The sequence below is a fragment of the Crocodylus porosus genome, unplaced genomic scaffold (assembly GCF_001723895.1).
Source record: "Crocodylus porosus isolate Cpor-Errol unplaced genomic scaffold, CroPor_comp1, whole genome shotgun sequence".
NCBI classification, from domain to species: domain Eukaryota; kingdom Metazoa; phylum Chordata; order Crocodylia; family Crocodylidae; genus Crocodylus; species Crocodylus porosus.
Genome location: NW_017728907.1, coordinates 65754399 through 65764198, shown reverse-complemented (window position 1 = coordinate 65764198; position 9800 = coordinate 65754399). Strand labels below are relative to the sequence as shown.

The following is a 9800-nucleotide window of genomic DNA, read 5'->3' as shown; positions in this document are numbered from 1 at the left end:
GCAGGGCAGGGCAGGGCCAGGCAGAGAAGAAGCTCCTTGCCACTGGGAGCCCTGTGCTACCCTGGTAAGACACCTGTGCCCACCCAGCAGCAGCAGGGGTGGTGGTGGTGGTGGTGTGCAGCAGCCACCATCTCCTGCAGCCAGCATCTGGGGCTTGGGCACTGCTGAGGGGGCATAGAGCTATGGATCCAGGTCCCTGGACCCATACCTCTGGCAGGGCTGCTGGGCATGAGGGGCTCTGTGTGGGGAGTGAGTGGCACCAGCAATGCTGGGGGACTGTAGGTGGGGAGTGAGGAACCTGGACCTGTATCCTGGTGAGCAAAGGGGGCAAGGGGAGCTCTCATTTTCTATGCTAAAAAACCCAAAAGAAATACTAGGATTTATAGATACTTAGAATGTATTTTATTTTACCACTGGTAGGCTTCCAAATTGTAAATATATTAATAAAACATTATGTTCAATTGATGCCTATATATATATATATAGTGGTGTTTCTTTTTAGTTGCTTATTTTGGTTTTTTTAATCAGATAATTTGTGGAGTTTTTATCAGAGATTTTGTGATTTTTAAGGAGAGAAAACCAGGATCCCGGCTGTTCAGGTAACTAAGGGGGTCAGCTGACTTAATGACTCATTGTTTGTTACTCTACAGGTGTTAACAATTATCTCCCTTTTTTAATGGTCTTGATGTTCCACTAATTAAGCTAACCTTTCTTAGACCAATTTTACTATGTGGTAGATGTTTCTGGTCTATTTTACAGCTCCTTTAGCTTTTTAGCAGAGACACTTTATCTCTTTTCAAAATGATAGATCCACCCAGGGAGACCAACATTAAAGAACAGTTAGGAATTCAGCTTCAGTTAAAGAGGAAAGGAAGGGTGAGTCAGCTGATGATTAGGCTCTATCCCTCCTCTATGGAACCATAACTCTGAAGAAAAAAAAAATCTTCATTTTGCTTTTCAAAAACAACATGCGTATTATACTCCACGGCATGTTGTAAGCTAGGAAACATGGCATTTTAGAGATATTCTAAGTGTATAAACTTACAGTTCTCCCTTTCCTGCAAGTCCTGTATAGACTTACTGGATTTCCTCCTTTCCTATTAAACTATGCTTCACCCAGGAGCTCAGGTCAGGGTATGACGAAAAAGGTCTATAAGCCACTTTGGGGCCTGCTGTGTTCTGACCCTTAAGGCTGCTCTAACTTACATCTGCCTGCAATAGTCATGTCCTAGGAGCAGTTCCAGAGCCAACAATCATTGGCACACTGCATCACTCTCCCTAGGCAATCCTTCCCCTCTGATCATGTTCTCAGCATGCAGGTTTTGAAGTGACCTGCTGCAGTCATTCTCCTGGCTCTGCACTGTACCGGGAATCCACTTAAACAGCAGATATTACCTGAATATAATGATTGGTACCATTTATATTGCTAAAGTAACTACAATAAAACTTGGCACATGGTAACTACAGAATGTGTCTTCAAAGATGAAAGGATAACTCCCCTCTAAATCAAATATTTTATTTGTGAAATCTTCAGTATTTATGTAATTTATGTTGGTATAGAAGCACATAACAATTTTATTGGCAGTAGCTTATGATGACCCCAATCCCTAATTTACACATCCTCAACTTGTAAAAAATGCAAAAAATTAATATTGATAAATATTTTGCCCTTCCTCCACTCATATATTACAAGCACGTGCGTGCACTCATACACCCCCCCCAATTGAAATTCCAGCTCTAGTTCTCTTCAGAAACCCTGTGATATTTATTACTTAAAATTATGTACCACGTAATTTAGACTTAACTCTTTTATTAGTGGTTCATTGTAGATGTTTAATATCCTGCATTTGAATTGTTTTGATTGTTGACATAGGTCACATGGTTTGCCTCTCTTTTCTGGGTGGATGAGCATAATGCTAGAAACAGGTTGGCAGTGTCAATTATTGTGATTATGAATTTTGAATTTATTTTCTGCCAATAGTCTCCATCAGTCATTTACATCTCACTGTTCCTATGAATATTTCTGCCAATAAATTCACTCTATAGCTTTTTTCATGAAAAACAAACACAAACAGCATGTAAACATAGAAAAAGCAAATTTCGAAAGCAAAAAAAACATTTCCCAGAGATATTTTTTTGCCATAGCTGTCCAATGCCAAAACAAAAACATGTGCAAAATACCAGAACAGAATTGCATCACAGTCAGCTGGGGACTTGACACTACATATCAAATGTAAATGTACCACTGTAATTTAAAAACCTTTCCTTACCATCTGCCTTGCTTCCCTCTTCCATCAAGAGCTTTGTAATATTAAGAAACCCTTTGGCAGAAGCTAAATGGAGTGGCCTGTCTCCAACTTCCCCAGTTGCATTCACATCGGCACCAAACTTCAGCAAGAGGCGTGTTACCTAAATATTTCATATATGTGAATTAGAAAATCCAATTTAAAAAATGTTTAAATGAAACCCAGAAGGATACTGTCTATTGTCCTTCTTAACACCTCGCAAGGGAAGCTGTGTTTTTTTACTTGAAACCAGACTATGTATACTTAAATAGTATATGGTCATGAGAAACATTATAACATCCATTTGTAAGTTGTATGTCTATAAAATATTGCATTGCGCAGTAGCAGGTTTCAGTTCATTTTCTAAAATGACATGGCTAGCAAGGGATAGGGAACAAGACACACTTATTTGTTTAACTGACCTAGTCAGCATAATAAAGTAAATGTTCTTAAAGTCCATAAATTAGATATGTCACAGACTTAGTTTCCTTTCTGAAGGTAGAGTCCCTTATCACAAAAGCACCATATTCATTTTAGCATAATTTCAGAAGACTGTGACTATTTGTTCAAAAGTGGTTCATAGCAAATAAGCAAACTAATCTCTCAGCCCAATATGTAAAGAGTGTCTTAACATTACTGCAAGATGAAGTGAACGTATGAAAAAAAAAGATCTCAGGAATGAATGCACTGTGCACATCCTTACTGCTACTGAACCATAGAAGTAAAGCATTTTCAATCATCTGTGCTTTTGGACTCTGTCCTTTCAAAGGCTTTTTCCGGGAATGACTCTCCAGTGCACTCTAAATAACACATCAATAAAATGAGAAATATACTCTACCTGCAGGTCATGCTTTGAAACCAAAAATGTCCCAGCATATGCTTCTTTCCAGAAAAAGAAAGGCATGGGGATGAATTCACACAAGGCAAAAGAGATACAAGGCCACTTCTGAGCTTTAGGGTTTGCCACAGTGCAAATGTGAGTATTTCCCTCCAAGCTACACACCCACGCTACAAAAACAACTGGAAATGAGATTACAAGGGTTTGATTTTAGCTCATGTAGTGATTTTTTTTTAACTTCATTACCTTTGTGAATCAGGCAGGCAGGATTGTTGCATCTATCACATACTGGGTAAAACCATGGCTTCACTGAAGCTAATAGGAATTTTCCTACTAATTTCATTCATCAGTTCCAAAATTCAGTTATTTTGTTACCGTAGAAAATGTATTCTCCTTTCCTTAGAAATATTTAAGCTGGTATACCTAAAGGTTAAGTGGGAGATCCATGGGACAGAATGGGTAATATGTGTCATATGAAATATATCCCCAGGTTAAAAACCTTTGATAGTTTTGAGTAAAACTCTCTCTGATGAATAACAATTAATTTCAAGAGGTCTTTTGTGGGGTATTAACTTTGGCTGGAGGTTCTCACAGTCAGTACTTAAAACATGAATAGTAAAATTCTTATGGGCTTTCAAACTGCTGAAAATGTCAGAGATTATTCAAAGGCATAACTTAAGTATGTGAAGCCCATTGAATGCTATTTTATAGTGGAATCCTCTTGAATATGGCAGACAAGTGACAATAGACCTACATATGGCTCATTGTGTGGTCGCATTGGCTCAGCTTTTTCAAATTCTGCCCATTTAGATACCTGCTCATGTCCATAGTATGCTGCAATGTGTAATGGGGTGAAGAAAACTGCATCTTGAACATTGACAAAAGCTCCATGCTGCAAGAGAATATCAACAGCCTGGAAGAAAAAGAAAGAAAAGGTTCCGATTAGAAGTTCTGGATGTTGTTACCTTATAAAATAAAATTTTGTAACATTACAGCTAGAAAAAACAAGCCATAAAGGTCGAGAACTGCAAACAACTGATAAAAGTGATTAACTTACAGTACTTTAACTGAACACTGAATGTCACTAATGCCCTATAAATAAGCCTGGAAACACATTTGCCAGTAAAAAAACGGATTTGAGAGGCAAAGAAATGACTGACCGGAGTATTTCAGAACAGCCTTTAATTTTCTTTTAACTTTTATGAACAAGCAGCAATAAACACATCACAGTTTTTACAGTAAATAAAACAAAAATGAAAGACCCCATTTAATTTAAATGCGCACAGGTAAATCCACAAGTGCAATTACCCCTGGCTGTAAAGCTTTTTTGTATTTTAGCAGACAATAGCCCTGGGACTTCAATAACTAACCCAAAGTGTTCTCTTTCAAATTTCCACTTTCCTAGTTACTCAGAAGGCCAATGTTTTAGTTGAACAGCTATCAATTATGAAACATTGACCATCTGAATAACTGTCAAAATGGAAGTTTGAATGAAACCACTTTGGATAATTTATTGAAGCTTAAGCACTGCTATTTTGTCAAAGTACAATGGAAGTCTTTATACCTAGTAAGGGGTTTGTGCCACAGATTGCTTCTGTAATTCCACATACCACTTTCAGGATTACTCTTGTTTTTTGTATGCAGAAGATGTATTGATCATGAAAGGTGGTGGACTGCAAAATATCCATGACATGGGGAGCAGCAGGTTAAACATCCTCATGTCCATCCTGCTTTCAATGGTTATCTGAAGGGAGCTCCTCCCTGAGTGAGGGAGATTTTGGTGGCTATTTCACTTCTTCACCTCCAAGCTGAAATTGCCAATGCTGCTCTAATTAGTGCGAGCTGGGATGAATGTTTTGTGATGGGCATTTGTGGGAACCAGTAACAGAAGTGGGATCACCAGCTCATTTTACTTTGGCAACAAAGAGGCCTGTCATTTGAATCAGTGTCATTCATGAGTCTGAAGGACCTAAGGCCTGTTACATTACATTACATTAGTGTTTGGGGATTACTTCTTCAGATAATTTAAATTGAAAAATATTTTTCAGTGTGATTCATTGAGTAGTTTTTCTTCAAGCTGCCTTGCATAATACTTTTTCCCTTACTTTTAATTCTTCCTTTCTAAGATTGACAGCAGGCCTCCCCCAGGGCCATTGGCCAAGGGACCAAACTTTCCAAGTCCCAAACCTATTCAAATCTCATCAGCTTTGATTGGCTATGAAAGTGTTAAGTACCTCAGAGAACTGCACCCAACCATTGCAAGGACCAGATGGTCTTGAACGGAAGAAAGTCTGAATCTACAAGTCTCAGAAGGGGAGGCATGAAAAACAAGGTGGGGAGGGAACACTGGAAGTGCTGACCCTGTTTTTTCTAATTTTATTACACGTGCTGTGAAAAACAGACCAAGGGAACATTGGGAATAGCTAGCAATACTTCTGTAGGTAAGACAGTTCTTCTGCCATAAACTCAAGGTGGCAAAGAGACAGATTGGTGATAGATAACAATGCAGGGACAACTGTTCCCTTTACTGCCTCTGGCAGATCCTCTGAGATCCTTATAGAACTGGCCGGATTCATTCCTTTATGGTCTCAATCCATTGGCTTCAGTGGGACTTTATCTCTTCATCTCAGTTCAAGATCAACTCAGTGCTCAAGTTAAGAATATGGTTCTGGTACTTTATCTATGTATCAAACAAAGACGAGATATAAAAGACAAGAAATACTGCTTGTTTTTTAAATTGTTGGCAACATGTACCAAAGGATGGTGGAACACAATAGGGAGCTTCAGAACGATTAGGTGAGAAGTTAATTCATGTAGTGTAAAGGCTGATGTACTCTTTGGCTTAATGGCCTGTTTGTTTTTAAATGACTCATTTTCAACTAGACATGTACACACAAAGTCCTATTCGAAAATAAAGCTGTAGCAGTGAAGAAAAGAGATATGCTTGTCCTGTTCACAGCTTCCACACAAGAGAAGTGTGAAAGTTATTTGTATCGGTTTCATTTTAATTTAGACTTGCAACTGCTAGCTTATGTTTTCAGAAGAAACAGCAGATAATAGAAAAGGCACAAAAACAGAGCTCTGATTACCTCCACACTTCATGGGGGTCTGAATCTAGCTTCAGCTCTGGTACAGAATTTTGATAAAATCTCTATCTCTGTGATTAACGTGTTGGGTTTCAAACTCCAGAGCTTTGTTTTGTAGCTTCACTCTACCTCTATCAGTGACTGGGTTTCAAACTCCAGAGTTTTGTTTTGTAGCTTCACTCTACCTCTATCAGTAACTGGAATAGTGGATGAATTTAGAAATATTTTCCAGGAGATAGAAATAGCATCAGTGCCATCTGTCAGAGGCATAGCAGGGAGATGCTCAGGGCAGCAAGGGCTGCTGCCATACTAATTGCAACAGCACTATCAGGTGGCAGTTATTTTTGTGTCCCCCAGTAAAGGTGGCCCGGAGCTTTTGCCCTGGTTATCTTCCTCCCCCAACCCTCCCTCCCCTCCCCAGTTTATGCTACTGCCACCTGTTTTGTGCTCTACTGATAAAAAAAAATGTGTGAGTTATGTGACATTATCTCCACTAAACTATAAATGAAAAAGGGCAGTGGGGATGGGGATCAATGGTATTATTGGATTTACAGACAACAATCTTTTTAAGCAAGCAGAAAAACACAGAAAGTTTTTAATCACTCATAGGAGATGTAAGCAGTAGGGTTTTCTGGAGTGATCTATAAGAATAAGTTTCCAATTCAAAAACAGCTTTAGATGGGAAGACAGTTTTAAAACCTCATACAAAGAGTAGAGAGAAGCCTTTCTTTAGGAAGCAAGGCACCATCAATGAAGGTGTGCATCTCACCAGTTCTTCATCAGTGTGTCTTCATGCAGACACCAGTTCTCACACATTTCCTTTGACATTGTGGTGGTCACTTGCTATGAAAAGCAAACCTTAGGTATTTTGCACACCCAACATCACAGGCCAGATGTAAAACCCTGATCCTCAACCTCTTAATGTCTCAGTTTTACCGTCTATTAACAAGGGGAAATAATGATGCTTACCCAGTATTATGAAGAACTTTGAAACTGCTGCATTAAGAGCATTATGTAAGGAATAGCCAATGATTTATAATTAACCAAAATTGCACAAGCATATCATTCCCACAAGAATTTGTCTCTATCTGAACCACATCAAGAATTAGGCCCTTTTTAATTTTAGATTTGAGCCAGGAGAAAAAACCTAAATATTAAGATCTACGTCTTTTTAGCCTCCTATTAAAGCAAAGTCAGATTTGAGATTCCAGTTTTACCTCCATTTCTAGTTTAAATCTATCTAGCTCATAGCAACATCTTTCTTTTCATTTTTGGTACCAACTAAGAAAACTTACTGACATCAGCACATATTATTGCCTGTTTTTTTCTGCTGAAGCCCTAATTTATTAAATAAGGCTGACTCCTGGTGTGCCCTTTCCACTCTGGGGAGCAGCTATTCAGTACAACTCATTCCTTCCTGCATAACCAATTTTTAATCTACAACAAGACTTTTCCTGTTACCACACTGTATTTTCTCTTAAGGGTCTTACATAAAAGGCATTACCAACAGCTTTTTTAAATTTTTCAAGTAAATTATGTCCCCTTCAAACAGAGACTATTAATTAAGGTGCTCTTTGAAGGTTAAGAGGAGTCAACAATTGAAATACAAGACAGACTACACACAGATTTTGTCTCTTGGACAAGGGCAAAAGATAAGAATTTTCCTAACAAAATTAAATCAATGATTATTGACTTTCTAGCACGTAAAATTAAAATGAGAAAGACATTTTCAACAATTAAGCCGTATGCACCAGCATTAGCCTCTGTATATCCCTATGTTAACATTTCTAAAGAATCTGCCATGGTTTTCAGGTCTTCATTATTAATTAAGCCATTAAAACCTAAATATGAGTACTGAGTACTGGCCTAATTCGCTCCAATTTAGCACACAGATATAATCACTCATGTCCAGTGAAGATTCTTTGCAGAAAACAGGCATGTCTTTTAACTCTTTGTTGGTTTGCAAGAATTTTAGAATTAATCATGATCAAATGGGGCAAAAATGTTTAGAGATATTTCCAAATATTTATAACAGATGCAAGATACTATTAAAGGAATTGTCTTACTAAGGAATAAGAAATGTTTTAACATATTGTTTCTCGTTAGACGTAAGAACAGAAGACAGAACTGAGTTAAGCTTTTGGTAAATCTATTACCTATTGGAATAGCAAAGATTAATAGAATTCGACTGAGGATGAAATCAATAACAAAAGATACCGGTACTGATGTCTTGAAATATACTGCTCTTCCCACAAGAATGTTTTTCTGCTTATAAAGGCAAGTAGCTAAAGGAGCAAGATTTTGGGGTGTATCTCTAGGTACTGTATGCAAAATCGTTTAAGTGCTTTTGTGAAACATTATTAGAAGACAATTTTTCTGGGCAAATACAGTGGCATTAATAGAGTAAAACTGTTTATTTTTCATGTATCTCAATTGTGTTACATTATACCAATCAGTTGACTTCACAGTTTGGACTGCAAGGACAAGAAGAAAAGGTTAATCAAGTTAGTTCAGTGGAAGCTCCCTCACAAGGACAAAAATACAATGCAGTTGTGTTAACTGATTAGATTATAGCCATTTTGGTTACATGCCCAAGACAGAGGACCTGAGAGCAGCTTTGGGGCATGTGCCCAGGACCCTTTGAAGTTGTTCATGTTGCCAAATTATTAGGTATGAGTCAAGTCCAAGTGCATGGATGGGGTTTACTTCTCAGAGATGGTCCTCAGTCAGCAGGGAGGCAACATAGAGATGTTCTACATCTTGCTGAAAGTCCATGGGACTCGGGCATCTAATGTCTACCAAAGCAATTAGCCTTAGTAGGAGTTAGGTGCTTATATACCTTTAAAGATCTGGGCCTAAGTACCTAAAAGCACCTATACGCATGTCAGACACCTACTCCAACATGTTCTAATTAGAATGCATTGGATCAGACTCAATCAAAGTCGAATGAGCTTTAGTTAAAGCACTCCTGCCACCATTCTGAACACAGGATGCTGAATACATGAGACACTGCAGGCATCTAATTAGAGCCGCTGTAATTAAAGTGCCCCCCACCCACCCCAGCACAGATGTAAAGACACTCTAAGTGATTTTAGATAATGAGAATTTGCTCTAATATCACTTATGCAGCTTCGAATATTTTAGCCCTAAGCTACAACTCAGCTTCCATCGAGGTAACAATACATCAACTCACACAGCTTTAAGGGTCTTCATGTTTCTGTATGAATATGGTATTATAATCATGTTAAACTAGCTTAACTAGGATAATCCAATTACAAATAAAACTTCCCCCATATAGACAGACATTTGATCTTGACCTCTGATCACATTTTTTTGCTGTATTTGATCAAAATTTGAGCAAGCGAGTAAAGTCTAAGTCAAAAGGTTTGCTTATGTGAGACTCCAAGGGACCATATCCAAACGATACCAATCATATCACTGGCTACAGTTGGACAGAAGCAGAGCGTGGCAGGGCACTGTGTGTGCCTGCCACTTTAAGGCCCTGGAGCTGGCAGCCGCCAGGTGCCTAATGAAGGCAGCCATTTTAGGTTCAGGGCTGCCCATATAAACAGCCCAGTTCAGCTGTAAGGG

The 9800-nt window shown here is 38.4% G+C and overlaps 1 protein-coding gene across 2 annotated transcripts in view; it reads right to left on the bottom strand.

The window, feature by feature from the left end:
- LOC109307593 (serine/threonine-protein kinase TNNI3K) overlaps positions 1 to 9800 on the bottom strand; it is a 207412-nt gene that overhangs the window by 123219 nt on the left and 74393 nt on the right. For both annotated transcript variants that reach the window (XM_019531624.1, XM_019531625.1), the window contains 2 exons: positions 3938 to 4036; positions 2271 to 2409 (listed from right to left, as the gene is read on the bottom strand). In XM_019531624.1, coding sequence (XP_019387169.1) covers positions 2271 to 2409; positions 3938 to 4036 — 238 coding nt within the window. The remainder of the gene's footprint in view (positions 1 to 2270; positions 2410 to 3937; positions 4037 to 9800) is intronic.